This window comes from Epinephelus lanceolatus, chromosome 7 (genome assembly GCF_041903045.1).
Source record: "Epinephelus lanceolatus isolate andai-2023 chromosome 7, ASM4190304v1, whole genome shotgun sequence".
Classification (NCBI taxonomy): domain Eukaryota; kingdom Metazoa; phylum Chordata; class Actinopteri; order Perciformes; family Serranidae; genus Epinephelus; species Epinephelus lanceolatus.
In genome coordinates this window covers 41,007,525-41,034,341 of record NC_135740.1, presented here as the reverse complement: position 1 = coordinate 41,034,341, position 26,817 = coordinate 41,007,525, and the positions used below count along the sequence as shown (strand labels likewise).

The 26,817-nt window shown below is 44.2% G+C and overlaps 1 protein-coding gene across 1 annotated transcript in view; it reads right to left on the bottom strand.

Moving 5' to 3' along the window:
• Window positions 1–26,817, bottom strand: part of fat4 (FAT atypical cadherin 4) — a 149,658-nt gene that overhangs the window by 27,083 nt on the left and 95,758 nt on the right. Inside the window, exons 7-9 of the mRNA XM_033632605.2 lie at window positions 11,458–11,638; window positions 6,050–6,300; window positions 1,234–5,583 (exon numbers count right to left, since the gene is read on the bottom strand). Of these exons, the coding sequence (XP_033488496.2) occupies window positions 1,234–5,583; window positions 6,050–6,300; window positions 11,458–11,638 (4,782 nt within the window). The remainder of the gene's footprint in view (window positions 1–1,233; window positions 5,584–6,049; window positions 6,301–11,457; window positions 11,639–26,817) is intronic.

Below are 26,817 nucleotides of genomic sequence, written 5' to 3'. Positions count from 1 at the left end.
CCACGATGACATCATTTGATCCAAAACATCTTGAAACTTTCATAGGAAAAAAAGAAATGATCTCACTCAATTGGCAGATTCCTCTCACTAAGAATAATCAGATTTTCAAACTCGTTGCAGGATCAAATTACGATTGGATGAGGCTGTTCTTTCTTTTTTGCAGTGCAGAAAGACAAACAGTTGCAATGTCAAATATATAAAGAAACATTTAAATGAGTTGAAAGTTTTACCGTCATGATAAGAAATGTGAAACTGATAATAAAAATAATGGACCGGGGTGAGATGATAAGTGATCCAGGCATGGCACAGTACGAAAGACTGACAATGAACTTGTGCAAATATATTTCAGGCTGTAAATCCTGAGACAAGTTGCTTAATGGAGATTGATTCTGCTGCCAAAAACCAGGCGGGGAAAACAGGAAGTTGAGAGTTCACAGTGAGGGCATGCAAACTACTGTAAGTCAATAGGTGCGTTTCTTCACCGGGGTCATTTATCTTGATGAAACCTTAAAGATTTGTGCTCATTTTTTATCGTCATAATAAAAAGGGACAGTAATGACTTGACTTGAGGCAAATGGCCTGCCACGGCCCACTTTGAAAATGTCTTTCAGATGCTGCAGTCAGCGGCTGGACAGCGTTGCAGGACTCAAATGACTGTTCTAAGTAATTCCACTTAAAATCCACTCCCCTTTTATCAAGGGTAATAATGCAGCGTATTCATTACACTTCCAAACATAAAGGCCCGATTGGATCTTTTATAAAGCCGCTCATTTGTCATACAACTTAAAAACAGAGCCAAATGAGAAATCCTTGATTAAGAAATCCTTGAGTTGGATTAGAAGTGTATCTGTGTGTGGTCATCGCTGCATGAAAGCACATAATGAAATGTGATACTAGTGAACTGTGTATGGAGTCTGCACTCGAGTCCTGACTAGGGTCAGCTTCGCATCATCCTTTTTATTAAAGCAAACATGGCAGGCTGATATGCATCACAGCTGATACCCCCCAACTAGTAATCCGAAAAACAAACTGTTTTTGGCAGCTGTGCTTGTATGCTATGGCTACAACACCTCTTGGAAACATTCAGAAGCAAATATTTTGCTTGGACCCGGAGCCATGTGTGTGACTGTTTGAGCGTCAGTGTGTGTGCATGTGTGTGTCCCCACATGTTTTTTTTCCTACATGAGTGACTGTGTGGTCAGACATAAAATGTGACTCCTGCGTGTATAGTACCTGCAAAGCCGGATTTGCAGAGGCAGTTGAAGCCGCCGGGGAAGTTCTGGCACAGCGCCCCGTTCTTGCAGGGATTGGAAAGGCATTCATTGACATCCCTCTCGCAAGCCATCCCGGTGAAACCTTCGGGACAGGTGCAGGAGAAACCCCCCACCAGATTGTGGCAGGTGCCGCCATTGTGGCAGGGCGATGGCTGGCACTCATCGATGTCTGTCTCACACAGAGCTCCTGTGTATCCGGGCCTGCAGCTGCAGGCGTACGGCTGCAGGGGGTGGTTGGAAACAAGAATCACTGGGACGCTTTCTTCTGTCTTCATATCAGGCCCGACACTGAGACGCCTCTTGCAGCTGCCTCCGTTCTGGCATGGGTTACGTGTACATGGATCATGGTCCACTGCATCTATTTGCACCCCGCTCTGTCTATATAAAATGTCTTTGATACTCTGGAAGAATGTGGCCACACCACTGGGGTTGACATACTGTCCGTGGCCTCGTTTCACAGCTGCCATTAGGAAAGTCTGATTGTTGAGTTCAAATGCTCCGTAAAGCAGCACCCCGGTGCCTAGTCCTGCTAGCTGAGAATTGGCAATGCGTAGAAAGCTGAGGTAGTGATTGGTAAGAAAGCTTCTGACTCCTTCAGACTGGAGTCGGATTAGTATGCTGTTGTCCACAGTGGCATTCGTGAAACCCATGAAAAGGACTCGAGCTGTATTGCTGACTGAACCGTGGACGCCGTCACTGCTTCGGATGGTTAGTTCAAAAGTTCCATCTGTTGAGCGGGCTTTAGAGTTGAGGTTGCATGTTCCAGTTGGGATATTAAACAGACCGGAGGATGGGGGAATAAGAGAGCAGTGGAATCTATCTTGAATGTCAGGATCTTGGGGTTTGACATCTCCCAAAGAACCTCCAGGAAACATGTTCCCAAAGTAGTGGACAAAGATTTCCATGGACCTCGGCTCTGAGGGATTGTCATTCTGATCGTTTATTTTGACGTGAATCGTTCCCGTGGAGGACATCTGAGGCACACCAGAGTCCTTGATCACAACAGAGAGGTAGAAGTCGCTGATCTGTTCCCTGTCGATCTCCCGACTGGTGGTTAACACTCCAGCTGGACTGAGGCTGAAGTAGCTGTTGGCAGAGCCAGAACTGAGAAGGCTGTATAAGAATGGGCCTTGGTTGGGTGGCAGATCCGGGTCAGATGCTGTGAGCGTTGTAACTGCAATGCCAGCTCTCTGATTCTCCATTACCTCAGCGTAAGTGGTTGTCAAAGTTGGACCGTTATCGTTGATATCTTCCAGGTTCACAATCACGGTTGTGCTTCCGGTTGCAGGAGGTGTGCCAGTATCCACAGCAAGCACTGTAAGATTATACACAGGAGTTGTTTCTCTGTCTAGCTCTGCAGCAACAGAAACTTGGCCAGTTTTTGGGTTGATGGTGAAAACATTTTTATCAAACTCAGGAGCAATGGAGTATGAAAACCTGCTCCAGCTTGGGACAGAGTCTGAGTCCTCAGCACTCACAAAGGTGACCAGACCACCAGGTGAGAGACCTTCACTAACCTGCACGTCATACAGCTCTTGGGTAAAAACAGGAGGATCGTTTGCATCGAGGATTGTGATATTCACAAAGACCTCGTCGATATCTGCCCCCCGGATGCTCCCTGCGTTCTTTGCCAAAACCTTCAGTGAAATCTTTTCCTCTTTCTCACGGTCTAGAGTACCTGTGACATAAATCTGGCCTGTTTTCTTGTTGATGCCAAAGCCTTTCTTTCTGCTCTTCCCGAAAATGAGGTAGTAAACCACTCCATCATCCCCCTGGTCTCGATCACTGGCGAACACTTCCCCGACCACTGTGCCTTTTGGAGCAGCTTCAGAGATTTCAAAGTAGTACTGTTTTGAGACAAAGCGGGGTACGTATTCGTTGGCTCCCTTCAGCTGGATGTTGACGTTGGCGAAACTGCAGCGCTCCTCGTCTGGGACATTGAAGGCCTTCACTGTCAAATGGTAGACCTGCTTTGCCTCGTAATCTAAGAAGCCCTGGGTGGTGATGGTGCCCGTGTTTGGGTCAATAACAAAGAGGTCACTGTCTGATGACTGTATCACATAAGCCATGACTGCGTTAGCTCCTGAATCCCGGTCTGTGGCGTTCATTTTGACCACAGTGGTGCCGCTGGGAACGTTCTCCTGCACAACAGGGAAGTACTCGTCAGGATCAAACACAGGGGGGTTGTCGTTCACATCAGTCACATGTACTGTGACGGAGACGTAGCTTGTTTTTGCAATCCAGCCGCCATCAGTGGCTGAAACTCGGAGCTCGTGTTGTTGCTTGTCTTCAAAGTCCAGAGGCTGAGCGAGGGATAAAACTCCAGTTCTACTATTAAGTGAAAACAGACCCTTGTCGTTGCCTGACGTTATATTGTACGTGATAAGGCCGTTCATTTCTTTGTCTTTGTCTCTGGCAGACAGGGTTCTGATTGCCGTTCCCACAACAAGGCTTTCAGGTACGGTAGCTGAGATTTGGCTTTGTGAGAACTCAGGTGTGTGGTGGTTTTCCTCCGTGACTGCAATCCGCACTGACGTCCGCGCCGACAAAGGAGGATTCCCTCTGTCGTTTGCTGTGATGTCAATGAGGAAAAATTTATTCATATCAGATGTGAGGGAGGAGGCAACTGTAATCCATCCACTTGTTTTATCTAGTTTGAACTTACTGGAGCTGTTTCCTCCCGTTATCAAGTACTCAACTTCAGAATTAAGGCCAAAGTCTTTCTTATCATGAGCTCCAACTTTTATCAGTCTGGTGCCAACCTTGACGCTTTTAGTGACAGGAGTGAAGTAGTTACGTGAATCAAACTCAGGCGGGTTATCGTTGCTGTCTACAATGTTCACAATTACTGTCGTCTCGCTCATCAGAGGCTTCACGGCCCGGTCTGAGGCTGTAACGATGAAGCTGTGGCGGTTTATATTTATACTACTAGCACCTGTCGAGTTCTGATATTTTAACTGCTGCTTAACGAATATCTCTCCAGTGCTTGCGTTAATTCGGAAAAACTCTGACTGGGACCGAATGAAGTAGAAGATTTTGCCGTTGAAACCTTCGTCAGGATCTGTGGCAGACACCTGCGTGACCAGAGAGCCCACCTCAGTGAGCTCAGGGTAGTCCAGATAGTACGAGGGACGACTAAATCTGGGGGCGTTATCGTTAATATCTGTTATGAATATGGTGACGTCTGTGCTCACTGTCCAGCCAGAGTCGTGGGCAGACACTTTGACGATATAATGATCCGTGTCTTCTCTGTTGAGCGGCCGACTTATCATTATGTCTCCTGAGTTTGGGTTTATATTGAACGGGAGGCTGGTGTCTGTTATGGAATATCGGCTGATGGCGTTTGAACCAGCGTCCTCGTCTGTGGTGGTGACTCTGGTGACGGTGTAACCCACTGGTGCATTTTCAGCCACCGTAGCGCTGAAAATTTTGGAAAACCTGGGAGCGTTGTCATTCACATCCAGCACGTTGATTATCACTTTGACCGCTGTGTTTTTGGGTGGCAAACCGCGGTCTGTGGCTTTGACTTTCAAAGTGTACTGAGCCACCTTCTCTCGGTCCAGAGGCCTGGTGGTTCGTATTTCACCAGTTGCTCTATTAATGTTGAAGCTGTTCTCCCTGTTGCCGTCAATGATGGCATATTCGAGCTGTCCATTGGGCCCGCTGTCCAGATCGACAGCAGAGACCATCAGCACCCGCTGAGGTGAAAGGTTCTCCAGTATCTCAGCGTGGAAGGGATCCTTATCAAAGACCGGGTGATTATCATTCACGTCCAGCACTGTTATTTCCACTTTCTCATAGGACGAATAAGGAGGGAAGCCCTGATCTCTGGCTTCAATCCAGAGAACATACTTCTGAATATGTTCATAATCTAGTGGGTGTCTGATAGACAACTCTCCTGACAGCTGGTCGATATGAAAAGCATTATCCAGGTTGCCGCTGGCAACGTAATAAGACAACGGTCCTCCCCTCATAGACGAGCCGGTCACCGTTGTCACAACGTGGTTTGTCTGCTGGTTCTCAGGGAACGTGAACACGTGCTCCTTCAGTTTGATGACAGGGAAGTTTCCTCCGGTCACAAAGCGGACGGTGACGGTGGTCGTGTCCGTTTTGGGGTTGGCTCCGCCGTCTTTTACTCTGACCGTGAGGGTGACCTCTGAGCTTCCTGTCAGCTTCTCGTTGGCAGTGATGGCGCCTCTGACCGGGTCGATCTTGAACTTCTCAGAGTTGCGCCCGATCAGGGAGTAGTGCAGCTGGGCGTTGGAGCCTGAGTCCTCATCAGTGACGGTAACAGCAAAGACCAGGGACCCTAAAGACACACGAGAGGTTTTGTGTTATAACTTGTTTTTATTTTAAAGATGCTGACAATGCAATATAATCACAAACACGTTGAGAGCAAAGAGATGAAAAAGATTAAAAACAAGGACCTTTAACATACTTTCCCGCAACCATAATCCATAATAATCCTAATATTTCAATATGCAGTAAGTAATAATAAATAATAATAATACTAAAGGCCTTTGCACATTGATTCAGTTTATTTTTTTCCAAAATTGTCATGTTTCGTGTGTTATTATTAATATACTGGCGTGCAAATAAAATGCATAAAAACAAACTTTAAGTTAAAACATGTAAAAACAAACAGTGGACACCTTGTTTAAAACAAAATCAAAAGTTTCCTTTAATATCAATTTTCCTGACAAATGACCTAACCCTGGTCTCAGAGCTCAGTCACAGTGAGGACAGGTGGACATAGGAGGACATATAATACTGACCTGCTGCAGTGGACGCAGGTATGTGGGTGACGTAGGGGTGATGGTGGAAGCGAGGGGGGTTATCGTTGATGTCAGCCACCGTCACGGACACCGTGGCGGAGCTCGACAAGCCCTGAGGCTGCCCTCCATCTGTTGCCACGACCAGCAGCTGGTAATTGGCCCTGTCCTCTCGATCCAGCAGGGAGCTGGTGATAATCTGTCCTGTGGCTGGGTTGATGGAGAACTGGCCGTGTCCTCCGGTCAGGCTGTAGCTGTGGGGAAGATAAAGTAGGACAAGTGTCAGTGAAAGCTTCGTGAAATTTAATGAGGTTAGGCGAGAGAACAAATTGAGTTTGTGCTGGATTATTTACAATCATAGTAATCAGGTCTGTCAGTGAAGTTTGTTTTGTAGTCAGATATGTTTTATTAAAGAGGAGTTTCACAGGGTTCCTACAGCTTTATTAGATTTAAGACTTTTTTAATTCTACCAAGAATAAAATTTAAGATAAGTTTTACACTAACCAAAATTAAAGCGAAATAAAAACATGAATTGACATCAATTACGCAAGATTAGGAAGAATTTTGGCCAAATATTTACTGTATGAAACATGACTTTTTTGTGTCGTGGCAGAGATGAGGGCAGAACAGAACTGGGAAACGCCTGCCAAATGACTGCAAGTTTTTGGGGGGTATTTTGTATTTCTCACTCACTCTCACCTTGATTCCCATCGTGCTGAGTTTGAAAAACTTTTTGCATAAAATAATCTGCCCTGTGACAGTCTGGCGACTTGTCCAGGGTGTACCCCGCCCCTCTCAATGTCCCAGTGTCAGCTGGGATAGGCTCTAAAAATTCAAATAACCTCATTTCCAATACTCAAGTGTACCACAAAGCAATCTTCTTAGTCTTTGCTGATAGGAAGTTTAATCTGTGTAACTGAAAACCGTCTATAATCAGCTCTAACCAGATCCTGAGAACTGCTTATAGAACAAAACAGTAGAGAAACAGTGAGTCATGGTGCCTCTGAAGGAATGCACCTGCATATACTTATGTTTTGGTGTTTCAAATAAGTTATTAGATTGTAAAAGGACAGTAAGAAGTATGAAATTACACATAATCACTGTTTCAGCCCGTCAAATTCTCACAGTAAGGTCTCCTCAGAGGCAGTCACAGTGAGGTAACTGTGTTATTACAGGTGTTTCTAGTGTAAATACTGAGCATCAGGTGTTACATAAGCCGTTCTCCTCAACACTTTCTACATATTGTTTGCTGCACAGCCAGAGACTGAAGGCTCCTGCTCAGTACTGTCACTGTGAGGTCTATAGAGGGCACTGTTTCAAACTTCCCAGGAGCACATTTAATGGAACAATATGCCCAATAATGGTCACCACATTGCACTGGCTCCACATCAGATCAGTTAGTTGGTGATTGAAGCATCCAGCTTCATATTGTATTGCCACTGTTTTCTGCTTCAGTGCTCACAGGGAGCCACTGTGGTTCAGGCTGGAGAACTCCAGAGTCCTTTATTCGATTTATCTAATTTAATTTAATTTCCGCTGTTGTGGGACATGGTATTTTTATTAAAGAGAAAAAAAAAGACAAAGAAAATTCAAAAGCTATAAAAGCAATATCACACACAGTACAAATAAATAAAACATTTATACATGACATCACCTAACATAAAACTCCTCAGGACTGAGGGGCCGCAGTCTTTGGCTTTCAAACTGATATCACATTTCAGCAGCAGGACCCAGACACAAATGTAAACTGACACATACATGTACAGACCAGTGTGTATTTTGAAAAGGCTTCTTGAAAAAGCATCGGCCTCCAGAGATGGGACGACAAATTACAGAACACCGTTTGAAAGCGGAGTGGATGCAAAGCTTATTTGGACGTCATCAACAACATGAAGGTGCACAGATCTGAACACAGTCCAGAGACAAGCTCAGGTTTTACATTTAATGGGCTGTGAGAATCAAAACTAATAACTGAAGGTAACCAGTCCTGGTCTCCATTAAGGGCCTCAAACCCCCCGATGGGCAAAACTCATACTGTCATAGACAATTAACATCCTCATTACCATGTTTTGGGAAACTGGAGCGCGCTGTGGTACCCCCCAATGTGCAACCAGTGGGGTAACTGAGGAGTGAGGAGGGGTCGGAGTTGAGTCAGTGTCCGGCTTGAGAGAGACTGGCCAGAAGCTCTTACAAGCTCCTCCACGGAGGGGGGCTGTGAGTGTGAGAGAGCTGTCGTCCAGCTTGAGAATCGCGGCCCAAACAATGACTCGGGGTGTTGACTAAAACTCTACACTCTGCTCCTGAGCTCCTGTCAACAATTGCAACATCGGCCTGGAATTTCACAAAGCTGGTGATGAGGTAAAACGTTTCAGTGAAGGCGTGAGGAAAGCCAAAACCCAGTCCTGTGCGGCCCTGAAAGGATACACACATCACACCGGGGAATCAAAGCAAAGTGGAGCTGACCTGATTACTCACAGTCCTTACTGGAGCTGCATCCATCTCCTCTGGATCGTAAAGAAATGTTTCATTAGTCCTATGCACACTAAAGGTTTTATTCCAGCGTTAATCTGTCAAATAAAGTCTCATTTGAAATAAACCCTCAGTGCAAATTATCTACTGTTTCCTTCAGAAGCTCCTGGAAAAAATAAATCAAACGATGAGGTCATTTTTATTGGCGTATGATTTTCCTTCGTTCTCTTAATGAAATCTAAAGATGAGATTATAATATAATTTCATTAAAGTCATTCACTTGTCTGCTCAGGAAATGACACAACATCTTAAATCTAGACTATTATAAGATTGTATTTTTGGTCATTTCAGCACAATGTCATTTGTGTAAAGAAAAAAAATGCTGCTGATTATTTCATTATGAGGTCTCTGTTTAATTAAACTCCTGTGAGCACTGCTGTTGCACCTTGAATAATCACAATAACTAGATCTGTCAAACACTTTTTTATGTATAAATTGGATTAAAAGTGCTTCACAGGGTCATGAACCCAGCGTCCCCAGTTTGAGTTCAGCCAGGAACTTTTGTTGCATGCCGTTACACATTTCTGTATGTAATATAACTTAATAAGAGCATAAAAACAAAAATACAGAACACAGTGTAACCAGGTCAAAAGAACGAGACAACAAACAGATGTTCGAAGACATGAAGCACGTCTCTTATGTGGGTCAAATGCTTTCAATTACGTATTTTAGATAGAAAAAGGTGTCGCTTGACTCTTTCATTTTATGACACGCACTTGGAGCTTTTTGTTGTGCAGTGTGATTGGGTCGTCACGACATTCTCTCTGACATATCTGATGGAGTTTAGTGTGTCAGTGTGCAGTCGGTGGTGCAGTGGTTAGCATTGTTGCCTCGCAGCAAGAGGGGGAGCCCTCCTGTGTGGAGTTTGCATGTTCTCCCTGTGTCAGTGTGGGTTTCCTCCAGGTGCTCCAGCTTCCTCCCACAGTCCAAAGACATGCAGGTTAACTGGTGACTCTAAATTGTCCATAGGTGTGAATGTGAGTGTGAATGGTTGTCTGTCTCTATGTGTCAGCCCTGTGATAGTCTGGTGACCTGTCCAGGGTGAACCCTGCCTCTCGCCCAGTGTCAGCTGGGATAGGCTCCAGCCCCCGTGACCCTTAACAGGATAAGCGGTTACAGACAATGAATACATGAATGATTGTAATCGTGTGAGCGCACATGACATACCTACGTCCTGTCGTCATCACCTACGTGAGCTGCTCTTCCATCCCTCGTATCCCAATGTGTCTGATTTTTTTGTGAGTGTTTTCCAACTGACTCTTGAGAAAGCCAAAAGCTACACTGTACATTTAGTACTTCTTGACATCCTTACTGCTTATTTCTCTTCTGCTCCGAAAGCCAACACCTGTCTGCTCTGAGCAAAGCCAACGTCACTCTTTCTGTCACTTAACCACACAAAAAAACACACACTGCGGCACTACATTGCTCCCATTACTTGACATTGTTCAGTTTGATCTGGATAGACCACCTTGTTTTGTCAGACCGAGGTTTGGCTGTTTGGTCCAGGGAAGGTTTCACATCTGTAATTTCGATTCATTCATTCATTTTCCATAACTTATCCTGTTAGGGGTCACCGGGTGCTGAAGCCTATCCCAGCTGACACTGGGTGAGAGGTGGGGTACACAAAAGGCCCGTTTCCACTGAAGAAGTTCCTGGTACTATTTGGGGGGCAGGAACTACTACAGGAACGTCCTCTCGCTCGGCCCTCTCAACCGCCGTGTCTCCACTGAGAGAGCGGAGTAGGAGGAAGGTTCCTGTAAAGTTACCGGGCTCTGTATGTGACGTAATCGTTGCGCGACCATTTTGACCGGGGCAACGTAGGGACGTAGTTAGCTGTTATCCATTAGTGGTGTCTGTATTAACTCAATAACTCAATAAACGGTACGTGAAAAAAATATTTTTTCCAGCAGATGTTTTAGTTAGAACATGATTGAGCTAACTGGAGTAGTTTCATGTCGTATCCGACAACGGGAGGCTTTTAACAGATGACGTCCTGATGTTAGCTTTGCTAACTGTCCCTGTCAGCTGCAGCCACTGATGCTTTCTAGACATAGTGATTTCCCAAAACTGAATACATACCACACATAGCAACACAAAACTGCTTTGCTAGCTCAATCATGTTGTAACTAAGATATCCGCTGGAAAAAATATTTTTTTCACGGACCGTATATTGAGTTATTGAATTAATACAGACACCGCTAACGGCTAACAGCTAACGGTTAGCCCAGCTAACCTACGATAACTAGTAATTACAAAACGTCACATCCCTCCTTGAGTATATCCAATCAGCACCAAGTAATCCCCAAGCCCCAGCCAAGAGTTTTTCGGGGCCATTCTGAGTACCTACTCTGAGGCAGGGACTTGTTTAGCCCCTGTAAAAGTTCCGGAACTCTGTCCTTCGGGGGTGGTTCCTGCGGTGGAGACACGCACCAACGGCCCCGGCCCCGTAAAATTACCCCGAAGTTCCTGCAGTGGAAACGGGCCTATAGAGACAGACAACCATTCACACTCACATTCACACCTACGGACAATTTAGAGTCAACAATTAATGTGCATGTCTTTGGACTGTGGGAGGAAGCTGGAGCACCTGGAGGAAACCCACACTGACACGGGGAGAACATGCAAACTCCACACAAAAGGGCTCCCCCACCCTGGGTTACAAACCAGGAACCCTCTTGCTGTGAGGCACACTGCTAACCACTGTAACACCGTGCCACCATTTCGGTTCAAATCAAACTACAAAGTCAAAAAGTCTGGGCCAAATGAGGCAGGTGTGAAAGGTTATTTCTTAAAAGTAAGCCAAAGGCATTCCTTAAAAATACAAATAAAAGATCCTAATACGAGGTTAAAGGAACCAGAGGAGTGTGAAGGCCTGCAGGTACCTTATAACACCATTGACGCCCACGTCTGCGTCAGAGCTGTTGACCAACAGCACGTCCGTCCCTGTCGGGGCATTCTCCATGATGGTGGTGTGGAAGGCGGAGGAGACAAAAACAGGGACGTTGTCGTTCACGTCGTCCACCAGCACTGTCACCGTCCCTGTTCCGCTCAGAGACGGAGAACCTGGAGATGAAGGAAAAAGAAATAATCAGTGACAGCAGCAGTTTCCTCCGGCGAGCACACTAAAAAGAAGTGAAGGAGAAACTGCCTGAGCGGCCAGGACAGGAGCAACTCATTATGCTTTCCATTCACATGACAGACCTGAACATGGAGAATTTTCTAACTGACAGAATTAGGAACTCCTTTTTGTGCCATGGCGAGCTGGTAGAGGGGAAACAGTAACATGTGAGCACCATTAAGACTCCCATTCTGACTTTTAGACACACGGTGACTTATTGTACATGACTCGTCATTTAGAGCGAGATCCACACTGAACCAATTCATGCTCCTGTGAGGGTTCAGCCACAATATTTCTGCTGCATTTAATGCAAGCAAATTTCTCTGGCCGCCGGTTTGGGTTTCCATCGGCCATGCTGCCACATCAACACAGTGCAGAACACATCAAAAGGGCTCAATGTCTCTGAAACCAAATCTTTCAGGCGTCCTTCCTGGGGTCTTGGACACTCAAAGATTTAATTTCCACAGCGAGGTATCTATTTTAAGGTGCGCGGCACTGAGCGAGTTAGTCTGTGGAATTTGAGCAAGGAGAAGTGCTATTTTCAGCAAAAATCCAACCGTTTTTCTCCCAGAGCGGGTGACGAAACGGGGCTCACTGGGCCCCGGGGGACGGATTTAAATCAATAGCAGATGAAAACGAGCCGCAATGCAGAAAAACCTGAAGAGAAAAAAAGAGATTCAGACATCTGCCTTGCTTGAGCCGGCCTTTATAATCCTTCCTTAAATGGCAGGCTGCACCGCCTGATATATATTCCCAACATAAACACAAGTTCAGCCTTGTTACTGAGAGTCACAATATGGGATCTGGGGACATCTTTAAAAGGCTTGGAGGTATTTTCAACTCTTAATGATTTGCATATGCTTACATTGTTTATAAGGACAAAGAGCACCTGAGGATTGAGAAAAGCTGTACGAGGCACTTTCCCCACCTCTAACTTGTACTTGTTCCCTCCCACAGCTCTCCGCAGGAATCTATGTGAATGTGTCAACTATAATACACCCAAATAAAAACATACACAATCTTGAGCTTGTGTCTCGCGGGCCTGTGTACTCAGCTGTTAAAAACATCAGATGCTTGAACTCGCGTACCGTGGGGGCCGGGATTAATAAGAGATAATAAAAAACATTTGGACGGTGGCCACCAGAATTCTCTCTTAATGCGGAGTCTGTGCAAAATCAAAACATAAGGAATCAGAGAGAGGACGGTGCTGTGGGGTGGAAGGTCAGGGGAGAGAGCTTGAGGGACACTGTGGCTCTGTTTCTCAGCCAGCGTGGATTATCTTATAAATATGATAAAATCAGAGCAACACGCTCATTATGGTTTGTTCCAATTTTTCTCATTTGGAACTCAGATGAATTCTCTTTCCCTCAGCAGCCTCCTGAGATCACACACGAGCACTGCTGATGAAATGCTTACAGTCATACTGTATGAGCCTGTTCACACCTGGTGTTTAGATGCATCTGCGGTGATCTGATCACAAGTGGAGAGCATTAAATACATGTGTGAACGATCTGTAAACGACAGCATTGTGATCTAATAAATGTAGACATTTGGCGACTTGGTGTGAGATGCATTTGAAAACAGATCTTTTGTAGTGTAAACACTAATGCGTACTAACCAGGCCTCCATGAGGTGCGCTGGGCTTTGAAACAAATGTGACATTGTGACCAAACTGTGGAATTAAGACGTCCATCACGTGATGCCACTGAGCCCCAAAACACCTTTCCTTATAGTCTTACATTGTGAAAGAGATGTCTGTAAATCAGTGCATACATTATTTAGAGCGTCACAAACCCTGTGAAATGATTTGTTTCACTATCAGAATTTGATTCAGTTCAATGACATTTTAAAGTCTAGAAGAGCCACGTGATTAAATGATTTCTTCTCCAAGCTTAGTTCACATTACACGATTTTCACTGCGATTTTGGCGTCGCAGAGGATCTTGAGAGCCACCTTGGGTCGGAGGTGAGTCGGCAGATAGTCTGCCACGACGAGTCCTCATGTGTGAACAAGTCTACGAGCAAGTCGTCCCCTCGTCTGAGACTGGGACTGGATATCTGGCATGCTAGAAAACTGGAGAAGTCTGACACGACTGACAAAGAGCATCAGCCAATGAGAGGCGGGATACGTCCCACGTCAGCACGCAGGAGGACGGAAGAAATGTGAGGAGGCAAGCGCCGCCATTGTCCACAGGATCACGGGGGGCGCGTTGTGTTTGGACCCTGGAGGCAGATCTGATTCAACACTGGGAAGAATATCCATGCCTTTATGATGTGTCATCTCCAAGTTAAAAAACATAGTTTGGTGACGTCACCGTGCTATCAGGGGCTCTGTTGGCGAGGGCTCGGTGGAGAAATCTTGTGGTGTGCACACAGGTCGTAACGCAGTTGGCGAGACTCCCGGTGACAGAAACACACATCGCCAGGTATGAACACTCAAAACATTACGAGAGTCTACGCGACGCAAAATCAGGGTGAAAATTGTGTGATGTGAACTAGGCTTAAGCTGACTAGAGAAAGTTACGTAGGCAGTAACAAAATCCGAACACAACTGATCAGCTGGAGACACATGATCACATGTGCCAAGTCAAACTATTTCAAGTGACTTTGGGCAGATTTTTCAGTTAAGCTGTTCACAAATATTAGGAATATTGGAAATATCTGGGCCACTGAAAAAGCTCCAGTGAATGAACCCTTCCCAAATCTGCTTTGCAAGTATCAACATATGCACATGCTCTGTCTCTTCTAGTTTAGATCAATACATTTCTCACGTCATGTGGCTGCCCACAGATTTTTTTCCTGCAACAGATGCATACAAAAAACAAAGGCTTATACCATTTTTCAGAAGAGGTGGGTTCAATCATGAAATAGGCTATATTTTACTAAACTAACAATATATACAATGTTTGTTCTTGTTGTTTTAAGATATACATGTATATATATGAGTATCTGTACAGATGTATAGGATGTTATTATTGATCATTGCTTATATTTAGAATGAACATGATTACAGCTGGCCTCCATAGCCGCTGTGCCACAGAAAGCTTTTCCCTTATTCTCCTGTTACGGGTGGCCCTGGCTGCTGATTGCATTTTTTGGGCTTATTTCTAAATATTAATTTGGGCTTGCTGTGTATGTGCCAGTTGTCTGTCTCCACTATACATGTCTAGTTAGTCCTGCTGCAAGAGATCCAGCCACAACTCCATTCCCCCAGCGTTGTCAGGTCATTGTCAGGGGAATAACAGTCAATGAGTGAGACAACTTAGTAAATAAAAACTGCATGAATGATGATGAGGTACTGTGCTGACGATGCCTGGGACTCAGTGGGAGATGTATGAAAAAATACAAAGAGTGGAATAAAGACTGGATTTAACCACGAGTGGATGATTCAAAGTCAGTGTGCAGATTCTCATCATGCAGATCTTGTTCAACATGCCAGCATTAATAAACAACATATATATTTTTCCTTTGCTAACATAATTACATGGCTGTTTGTTATATGTTACTTCTTGTCTTTAATTTCCATTCATTCGTTTATTCATTCCTGATTGTTTATTTGCACTAAGTTTTGATACTGGGTATTTCAGCTCAGCTAACGACTCTGGTACAGATACTCCCAGAAAAGAATGTTTAAAACTCAGTGCTACAGACACATTTTGGTTGAAAGTTTTGAGATTAACAGCCGTAGCGCTCCACACTTTGAATAAGATAAAGACAAAGAAATAAAATTCCCCACAAGCTCTGTGGTTGCTGTTGCTAAACTGTGACCTCCCTGCGGGCGGAGAGGAGACTTTCCTTAAGAAGATCAACAATTTTAAACATTACTGTGGGGTTGGGGGACCACCGCAGCTTCTTTCAAGAGGGCAGGGGATTCCTCACAAGAGGAGATTTGACGATGGTTTACTGTAACATCACTTCGCTGCCATGGCTTTATGATAACAAACAGACATTCGACCTGAAGCTTGTCATGCGGCCAGGTTTTCTGGTCAGAACAGAAGTGGCTAACATGCGTGTTTAGAATAAACAGAGCTGAATTCCAGAAGCAAAATAAATGACACAAACAGAGGTAACAGTAAACAATTTCCATCCCAAAGGAGGCCCAGAAACCATGCAGCACTAATCTTTAGTGACTCATTACCAAAGTGAGTCACGTCCTCTGCTGCTCGAACGAAAACTTTTTAAGAGTCCTGTTTATAACCTAATATAGGCAATGTTGAAGTTTGAGGTGAAAATGTATTTCCACCTTCACAAATATCTGTGGTGAAGAGAATATTGCTCATAAACAGAACACTGGAATCATCTGTGAGTTAAACATTGGTGTCGAATGCAAAGAAACACAATCCACAAATTGTGGCGCCCAGTTTAGGCGGCATCTCTATACTGTGCCACCGCCGGGCTGTTATGTAATCAAGCAACATGTGGCTAAGTGGCCGAACAGACGCAGTCAGCAGGATTACTTAATCAACATCATACTTGATTGTCTAATCCGCCTGAGCCTGCGGTGTCACACGTTCAAGTGCGCAACGTGACTGGATTGACGTGAGTCATCATTCAGGAGGTTGTCATGGCAACAGATTAGAGCAGCTCCGGCTCCTCCTCGGCTTATCCTCTTTAATTGAGGAGCGATCCAAGTCAGCAAAGGTGTCCGTATCGCTTTAAGTTAACCGGCGCGGAGCTGCTGCTGCCGGGCAAAGTGTGTTTGACAGTCAGCAACTCGCTAAGACTGCTGTTGATCAAAGATGTTCTGTGCAGGCTGATAAGTGGCTCTGGGAAGCTAAGTGGCTTTGTCTACAAAGGCCATTAGCTCCTACCTAGAGACTGAGTGGATGAGGAAAATATTTGGCTTTGAACATCGAGCCAGCTGCTGTATTTTTACTGAACCTCACACGGCCCTCTGTTGCATTTCAATAGCATTGTTTCCCCACTAAGAGCGGAAGCAGGCCGAGCTACAAGTTTAGCCCAGTGTGTGTGTGTGTGTGTGTGTGTGTGGAGCACACTGCCCTCCTTCCAGGCGTTTCACTTTTGCATAGGACGTGACGTCACAACCTGTTTACTGCCTCGGGAGAACGAACAACCTCTTCCTCCGCCGACACTTGTGTGACCTTTGACCTGCATTGCTTCTGTCACCATCGGGGACTTCAAGGCACAGGACACCCCGGCTAATCCTTAGTAAGCACGGAGTAAAGACACCCCACCCCCTCCTCTTGTGAAGACCTAAATCACACTCAAATGCTCCCAAAGCCCCCTGATGCTCCTCTGTGTGACCCTGAACCTGTGCTGACCCCGCCGTCGTCCACAGGTTCAAACAGAGCATTTCTTCTTTCTCGGCGTATCCCTCCTCACAGCATCATGCACCTCTGTGCAGCCTCAGGACGTGCCTTCTCAGCCTCCTGGGGCTCACTGATATCACATAACCCCTGGCAGCTGTTTCCCCCCCAAATCTACCGTCCGATGTGTAAATAGCTCAGATCTATCTTGTTACATCGCGTGGGCTGACAGATTTAGTCGTCAAGGAACTCTATATCTTGGCAGGTATGCAAATGTATGTAAATGGCAGTTGTTTCAAATAGCTACAGCGAGGGTGAGACATTCTTAAGATTCATACGACGGCGGCTGCTAAATAACGGGGTCAACATCGCAGCTGAGTATGCCGTCTGTTTCCGATTCTTAAATTTCAATCCCATACCTGTAACAGTAAGAAAAACAAACCCAGAACTCTTTTTATTATGTAGAAAATAACCTCCATCCTTCTTTTCTCCCCCCCTTTTTTTTTAATTTGAGGGAGTGACTCAACAGGAGAGGAATGCTCTCCAAGAGTGCTGAGAAATGCCAGCATCTCCTCCACACAGTCTTTGCTGGAATCTGGCAAAGCGCAGGGTAGAGTGTCAGGGTCAATGATTGAGACGACTGCAGCCGAGGCGGGTGTCACCTCGTGCGCCGTGGCTCAAGCCGAGGAAGGGGTGGGCGGGGTGAGAGGGGATATGGCGAGAAAATGTGCCTAAATCTGGCAGCGTTCAATTTGGCCCACTGCTATACGACAAATGACATCATTTTGCCATGGAAAGAGAGCTGGTGGAAATTTGCAGAGGGAAGTCAGCTGCCTATACCGATGGCTGCCATGCACTGTGGTTAGAAAAGTATTTTTTCCATTGGCAAATCCCGTCCCCAGACCCTCCATTCTTTTTCTTTCTACAGCAGGTTTACAAATTCTACACTTTCTGTGAGGCTACATACAAATGGAGCCTGTTTTATTTCTTTGTTATATTGTCTGACATTTAAAGGTGCAACACTGAAGGCAAGAGATTCAAATAAAAGTAAATGCTCATCAACAGATGAAACGCATTTAAAGGAGCTGCATGTGACATTCAGAGCACATCTATAATTTAGAGTCTGAGCCAAAATTGTCTGCACACGGCTCTCAACATGGAGGTAACAGCTAACGGTGCTAACAGCCCGGACAGAGGCTAATCTTCAGTTTTAGCCTCTTTCCATTGGCTCCCAGTATGTTTTAGAGTAGATTTTAAGATTTTACTGATTACTTTAAAAGCTCTTCATGGTTTCTCTCTCAGCTCTATCTCCGCCCTCTTCGTACCGTACACACCAGGACGTACTTTCAGGTCTTGGGGCAAAGGTCTTTTATCTGTTCCAGAGGCCCTGCTGAAAACTAAAGGGGACAGAGCGTTTGCTGTCAGGGCCTCGAGGCTCTGGAACAGTCTGCCAGAGGAAATCAGCTCGGCCAAGTTAGTGATCTCTTTTAAGTTCCTTCTTAAAGCAAACTTCAAACATTAGAGAGCTTTTCCCGGTTTTACTTGAGTTTTAAGTTCATTTAAACTGTTTTTTAATTCCTCAGTTTTTCATACCAAAGTGTATTTATCAGTTTTTTTTTAAAGCTGCTGTTTTCAAATCTTGTCTGTTTTAATTATTGACACTTTACAAATAAAGAGAGAAAACAGTGCTAACAACAGCAACAGTACTGACAGAGCTAATGGTGTTCAAGTCAAACTGAAGTTGGAGCGTCTTTAGCTTCTGTACTGTGACGTATATCCCTGTGATTCAGAATATCTGATTGGTGTACAGTTATAGGAGGGATTTAAATCAAATCATTTGCATTTGATTGCACCGCTAAAAAGTGGGCGGACTCAGAGTTTAGTGTGATATGGAGCTACAAAAAAATTCACTGCTGAGTATACTGTTGGCTCCACACACTCTGCATGCAACATTCAGAACATACAGGTGTCTATAATACAGCTTGAACAGTGGTAACACAGCAACAGTGCTAAAAGATATAACAGTGTTAATGTTGAGGGAACTGGAGGGTGGGTGCTACACTACACCACCGTGGGTCAGGACAGCGTTATCAGCAGTATTCATCGTATGAGTGCAGTGCAGAGCGACAGCGATTAGCTAGCCAGTGGGACTCACTTACAGGGACCGAGGATGATTCTAACGATGTTTAAAAACAACTTTAAACTTAGTTTAAACTTAGACTAGTGGACTAGTCTTAAAGTAAATTAAAAAAAAGGGTCAAAATTGAGCACATGTTTTTGGGGGCCTTTTTAGTCTTTAATGATATGCGGTGGAGGGCTGTGGGGTGGAATTGAGCCCGTGGTTGCTGTGGCGTGGCGAGGACCCTGCCTTGGTACAGAGGATGCACGTCCTACCTACTGATCTACTGTGCGCCCCAAAATTGAGCACATTTTAATCTATGAGGTAAATCACATCTGAAATAATACTGTATATATTATCAGAGCCATTTGAAACTAATAATCATGTTTTCCAATAACCAAATCTTATTTTAAAATGCTGCTGAAATGTGTAGCACTTTGCACTGTGCATCATGAACATTGCACATCACGCTATGGAACATTACAACTCACTTAATAACAGTGATCAAATAACATTTATCAAAACAATATTCTTTAAGAAAATAAATCTTTAGGAAACATGCCTGAATATTACAATGACATTTTCACTGGGTGAACAAAATGAGCAGCAATATTTATCCATAAGTCGTGCACATCTCTAACTGGGACTCACGGTACGCCTGGCCGGACTGGCTACCACAACAAAGACCAGTGAAACTCAGATTACAACACACACAGAGGCAGCGTGACTTCACTCTGCTCAGGACGCCATGACTCCTCTATGTCTTTACACAGCATAAGTTTTTTGCCACTATAATAATGATCTGAATATCGCACACAGCTTCTTTAATTGAAGAGATCACTGAGTGAGATACAAACACATATCCAGGTCAGTGTTTGTGCCTGTTCGACAGCACAGAGAGAAACTGATGTGTTTGCACTCTTGTTATCGTTTTGCTTCAAGACCTCTAATTTGTAGATAATTTGTTGGCCAAAACAGATAAGGCAATCAAGGCAGTACCTCACCTCGGTGTGAAGTTTGAGCCATGAACATAATCTTATTTCAGGGGTTAATCTTGGGTTACTTAGGAAAGCAAACCGCCATGACTTGACACTACTCTCCTGGTGATTACAGCCTCACATCATCTGTATTTACCTCACACTGAGCACTTATCAACATCATCGCTCAAAAAACAAGACAAACTATGCGCTTTTACACGAGTAATTTCGCTGCGGCTAGGAAATTGTTTTGGAAGCGAATGCCACTCATCTCTTACGGTCCAGACGAGTGCGTGTGTGTAAACTTGATCCAAATTCATCTCGGTTATTATTGCACACGAGGAAATGGGGTTTGGATCCAGGGAAGCGTGCTCCCTCAATCAGCTAAGAAAATAGTGGACCTTGTGGTGGCGTGTTTCCATGAGGTGGTTTTGCCCCAGAGAGCAGCGCTGGAGTCACTGAGCTCTGAAGTGGTATGGATACCATAAAGGCTAAGTCCGAGCTAAGTCCTGGTGATAACCCTGTCTCCAAGACTGAGGGGATTCTCCCTGGGAACACATCAGACTGATGGTATTCAGATAACAGTTTTTTATCCTATGAGCAGCCATTACACTATGGGATAAAGGCGCTGACGTCAGTGCACCTCGTTTCACACAAAGCAACTGAATCCGTCGGGGAGCTCAAAGCGCTCGAGCCACATGAGGATTCCTCCCTGCTTTAATTGAATCTTGAAACACCATTACCATTTAATTAAACGCAGCACATTCCCTTCAGATCTGGGAATGACACAGTTGGGGCAGTGAAAACCTAAACAGAGCCCTCTGTTTGATATTTCGCAATAATCCCAAATACTTTAAAGTGCTTGTTAAACTGGCAGTGGGAATGACATTCAGTTCTGTCTGCTAATATTTCATTGCTGAATCTGAGCTCAGATCTAAGCGTTCGTTTCAGCGTGGATCACGCTTGGAGAAAATGGGAAAGCCCAGAATAACCCCAAATAACTGGCGTCCAAAATAACAAGCTTTCAGGACCCTGGGACTAAACTAGACCAGCTGACCATCTGTTGCTGCCTCGTCCATCCTAAAGATCCACAGACAGTTTTCTCTGTAAGCCTCTCAACCCAGAAAGTATTGTCTAGGATAAACATATGGCACGGCCTAAGCACCTTATTAGTGTACATTACCACCGAACAAATCACATTAACCTCCAAGAAGGTGCCGTGGCCATACTTTCTGAACCAGAGGGGGTACAAATACATGTGTTAATGACGATTAAGCGATCTGTTTTTTGACCGCTGCAGCTGCTATGAGGGCGCGCACTGCTGTGAGAGCCTCGCAGGGGGTTGATTTGAAGGAAACAGCAGCACCCACCTCCTGGGAAAGGCTGCTCAGTCTAAGCCGCGCTAAGAAGCAGGTTTGAGTGTCTCTGCTGGCAAAAGAGATAATCTCCTCCTTCAATATATGATTGACTGATGTTTTATCGGACAACAGGCAAACATGGATAAAGCTGGGATGTCCAAACAACCGGATTCATTAAAGTGGGAAGTGCAGGACAGGTTGACTTAGGGAAGACGGATGAATGTGTAAATTTATGAGACAGCCCATCTGTAGCCTGAAGCTTAAGGCTAAACGGTTAATTACGGTTTATGGACTGCGGCTAGATTGTGCTCTTAAGGGACAGCGTAAATAAAACACATCATTACTCAGGGGGGGGAGAGAACTGGCCGCCATCAAGGCAAAATTGACATTTTTCTGCCTCTGAGAACCTGTTGCTTTGCAACAAAGCTTCTTTTAATGCGACCCCGTCCAGCACCCATGAATGGCCTCGGCGGAGCTGAGTGCAGGGTGCGAGCTGTCCCAATGCACAGTTTGCCAAACATAACAGAGTAAACAGAGGTTTTCTCACACTTAACAAGCAACAGAGTGAAAGGGATATCTGAGCAGAGCACTCAAAGCTGCTTCCCGCTATAAGGAAGGGGAGAATATTTCTAATAATACAGCGATCTCAGAGGCATTCGTCAAATTAAATCTAATGTTATACAACTCGCCAGTTATTTATGGAGTGCCGCGTCTGACTGCTTTTGCATAATTTCTTCCCCATATGTTCGGGATAGGGTTTGGCGGTTTGCAGGGCAGGCAAGGAAAGCGTATCGACGGACAAAAAAGTGCTGCTTTTTTCTCATATTTTAGGGCCTGCGGTGAAATTTAATGAAGTGATGTGCCTTTTGTTTTTTTATTACAATGGTGCTTTTATTTGCTGTGTGGCTGAATATTTGGAAATCTCTATTTAGCAGTGCATCTGTGGAACACTCTGTACATGTTCCCCACTTTATGGTGACACAGCAATACAAGCAGATCATAAGCAGTGTGAAAGGTGGAGAACACACACTGGCAGCATAGCTGGCTCATAACACAGCTCTATAATGTTCATACGTTGGCCGTATAAATCTGATATATGACTTGGAGAAGTGCTTCAGAGTGAAACCATGCAAACCTACTCACACACACAGAACACACTGAGAGTTATTTAAGTATAAAAACAAGTCATGAACAGCTACAGCTAGTTATGATAAAATTAGCTTGGTGAGAACTTGATGTGCTAACCAGGCTCCTCAGAGGAACACAGCAAATAAACATCATTAAAAAGTGAATCTCGCCAAGCTAATCATCCAGCCCACACCACCTTTTTATAAAACCACCCATTACTTACAAAGCTATTTACACAAACATTCAGATCGAGCCATTGTTAAAGTGTACCAGGGAGTGGAAAAGAGAAAACAGGCGAGGGGAAAAAACTCTGCAAGACCACATTGTTACTGCACAGTTTTTAAGAGCTGATCCAGAACGTTACTGCTCTGTTAAAGTTCATTTGAGGAACCTGATATTTTATTTGGCTGAGTCTTGTGTTGCCGCTAAACTGCAGACCGGCTGAAACCTTCAGAAATGGACCCTGTTAAAGATTTATTGTGGCAAGCGTTGGACAGTGATCTAGCAAAGTCTTAACGCTGCGTTATCAGTGTTCGTACAGGACTCTATTTGCTCCAAATTTGCCTAATATGCCAGAGATGAACAGATTAATGCTCAGTGAAATTTTCTTTGTTGTTCTTATTCACATCCTGATGACAAGCTGGTGATTGACAGATCATTATTCAATTAATGAGGTCAGTGGGAAAAAAACTGGAGGCGACAGGAGGGTTTATACACCAGATTCATGGGAGCCTTTTAAGAGAATAAAAGATCCTGCTTTTAAGTAGGGATGGTCATTAAAATTCTTTATCTGCTAAGCGGTCGTTTAGCCCCCGAAAACTTCCCCTCACCCACCAGCCAAAAGGCCATATACAAACAGCGTGGCACTATGGAGCGATGTGCTGGAGGGATGTGAAAGACATGGGATTTCTATGCGACCGTATCCGCCATAATAGGCATGGGCCAAGGGATTTACTGTGCCTTCCCTTTAATAAATGTGACCAAACATGGTGCATGTCAATGCAGCCCGAGGACGCTCTCACCACCACACGCAGACTCACACGAACTCGCAGGCAACACACATAACACACAAAGTCACACAGATGCAAATGTATAAACACACACACAAAAACAACACATATGACATGCACGTGCATAAAAGTTCAGACATCCATATGTGCAGACACAAGCATGTGCACGCATACAACCTCACCGCACATGAACTGTCACACTAACTTGTTTATCTCCTCAATATCACCCAAATATTCCCTCAGTTCTGCTCAGTTTAGCTAAATTTGTCATTACAGGGCGTCTACTTTTGCTTTTTATGACCTTTTTAAATAATTTTCAACCAAATGTAACTCTGATTTTTGGAGTTATACAAGTAAGAAAGTAGGTTTAAAGCTTTCTAACACCAGAAGTGTGGACTTTCAGACAGAAGAGTTTGACTCAAATTGAAATTAAAAGATTATCTAATGACTTTAAAGGCCTGATAGTTACAAAAATGTAAGACTTTTTAAGACATTCAAAGGACCTACAAACACCCTGTAACATGACTTCTCTCAGTCTTCTCAACCACAGGATGTTGATGTGTGAGCATTTACTTCTAACATGATCTTTGATGTCTAAAAACCAAGAGAAGGACAGACCATGAAGTGTGAAATTAAATGATCAAATCCTTAACAGGGACCTCTTTCCCTTTCCTCAGGCTTCAGACTGTTTTGAATACTTTTTTCTTTTCAACTGCTCTACTTTGGCTACAAGATGACGTCCGATTATGGCGGATTTCTTTATAAGGTCATCTGCTGCAGGCATGTGTGAGCACTACGTAGCCTACAATGCTACATGTAGCATCATGCTAACATCAGGGAAACAAGTATTCTGGGTTGCTGATGTTGTTTCTGCCCGATTTCTCCCAAGTTCAGATCATATCCTCCTGAGACCGTGAGGGTTTCCTGCACCTTTTACTTCATTCTGCTTAACTTAGACCTGTTGTCCTCATTCATGGACACTTTTTGTCCCATCTAGTGGTAGTAAAAGCACAACAGACTAATCCATGAAAAAACGGCAGACATCTCTGCCAAGTCAGTCTGCAACTGATCCCGACACAAAAGTGGACACCTGATCACATTTTATGGTTTGTTACACTCATTCCCCGGCTGCAAGTACATTGCTACATGTAGCTACATGCTAACATCAGGAAAATCTGCAATCTTGGTCGCCAATGTTGTTAATTTCTCCCCGATTTAGGATCATATTTTGCTGGAACATGTCCCATTGTGTTTATAACCTCTAACTGTTGATTTTTCATGGTAGAAAGTGTGACTTGTTACAGAGGGTAATACAGATGTTCCAGCACAAAGAGTACAAGGAAAACAAAGTGCTTTTTGACCATTAAAGCATGTAAACATGTTCTAGTAGAAGCCTTCAATACAAGTATGAACCTGAAAATGAGCACAATAGGTCCCTTTTAAAACCCAGATAACATCTGTACAAGCTACACCATAAATAGAACACATGATCATCTATAAACATAAACACAACAATAACAAACATCTAACTGACGACTCTTGATGATAAACTTTCATAAATAACTTAACACCATATATAAACCCTGACCTGAACCCTGAAAAGTCCCTCTTGCTTTCCAAGGCTGTTCCATTGTAACACAACATCAGAAAAGCTTCTGGCAACATTGTTGACTTGTTAAGAAAACAGTTTACACAGAAAAAGGTGAACCCCATTTATAAACACTGAAAAACAGAATGGAAATAACGCTATCAACCTTTCTGGTATTTATAAAAGTCTAATCAGCTGCAAAAACACACCTGACCAGCTGCCAGATAAATAAATCCATGTTTTCTCCATCCACAGATGTCCACTCACATCTACTCTATGCAGACTGAGTGGTAAAAGTTGTGTTACTGTGTGGCTCTGCTGGAAACCTTATTGTTTCACATTCTTCAACAGGGGCATAACTTGTGCGTTACTAAGCAGTGGCTCACAAATCTGATCTGCCTGCAGCTGATCCCAGATGTTGGCCTGGCGTTAAGATCGCACCCCACAGCCCCCCAATGTCTCCCACTATCTGCACAACTTGTTAACTCAGAAATGCTCCAAACAACTTTCCATAAACAAGGAAGAGTGAGGGAGAGAAAAACAGAAATATCTCAGGTCTGATCTTCAAGTTTCCTCTCAACAAGACGCCTTGTAAAACACCTCTAAGCAGCTTGTATGGATGCCACATTTCAGGGGGCTGTGCACAGATTTTCAAATAATGGCAGACGTTTGCCAAATTCTGCCGCTCTCCCGAGCCAGAACACATTATGGGAACCAACACCCGGTGAGCGCTTTTGTTTCCATCCATTTCATGACAGATTTCAGTCAGCACAGCAGGCGGAGAGGTTCCTGAAGCTCTGCTCAGACTGCGATTAATGAGTTTACCTCCACTGACATGGATGGAAATGTCCCAGGAGGACGAGCCACTGTGGCAGAATACACAGCCACACAGCCTGGCCTGAATACATGGAAGTCAGTGATAGTGTTGATACCAACATTATAATGCCAATAGGATACCTGCCTAAATATCTTGACACCAATACTAAAACGATACCACAGCACATACCTAAACAATTCAGGAAATAATCTGACTAAATAGAACCTAGATAAAGTTCTCAGTGAACTGCAAACCTTCGCCAAGAAGTGTTGCGTCTCCTTTATTGCACCACTGTAATGTGCAGGCTAATAATCCTGGAAGTACCAGACTTACAGGTAAACATACGTTTTCTAGTGACAGACATAATTATTGACAAAAATGTACATGTCATGATTACCTTTGCCAACATGAGTGAGTATAAATTGATCATTTATAACTTGTGTTTTGTTTAAGACAGAGATGTTCGCCACTTTGGTAAGGGACTGTACTTTATTTATCAGAGGAGGGCTGGGGTGTGGCTTGGTATTTTATTTTATTTTTATTTTACTGCCCACAAGCTATAGATATTTTTCCTTGAGCCAATCAAATGAGCAAACAGCACAGGAGTGAGAGTTATCACAAAAACTGCTAATGTCTTGAGCAAAATGCAAATTCTCCTTAAAAATAATGTGTTGGGGGCGCACATTACCTCACCTGGTAGAGGAGGTGCCACATGTACAAAGGCTTATCTCTCGCCGCAGCGGCCACAGGCTCAACTCCAACCCAAAGCCCTTTGCTGCATGCCGCCCCCCTCTCTTTCCCCCTTCACGCTAACAACTGTCCTATCGATTAAAGGCAAAAAGCCCTAAAAAATATCTTTAA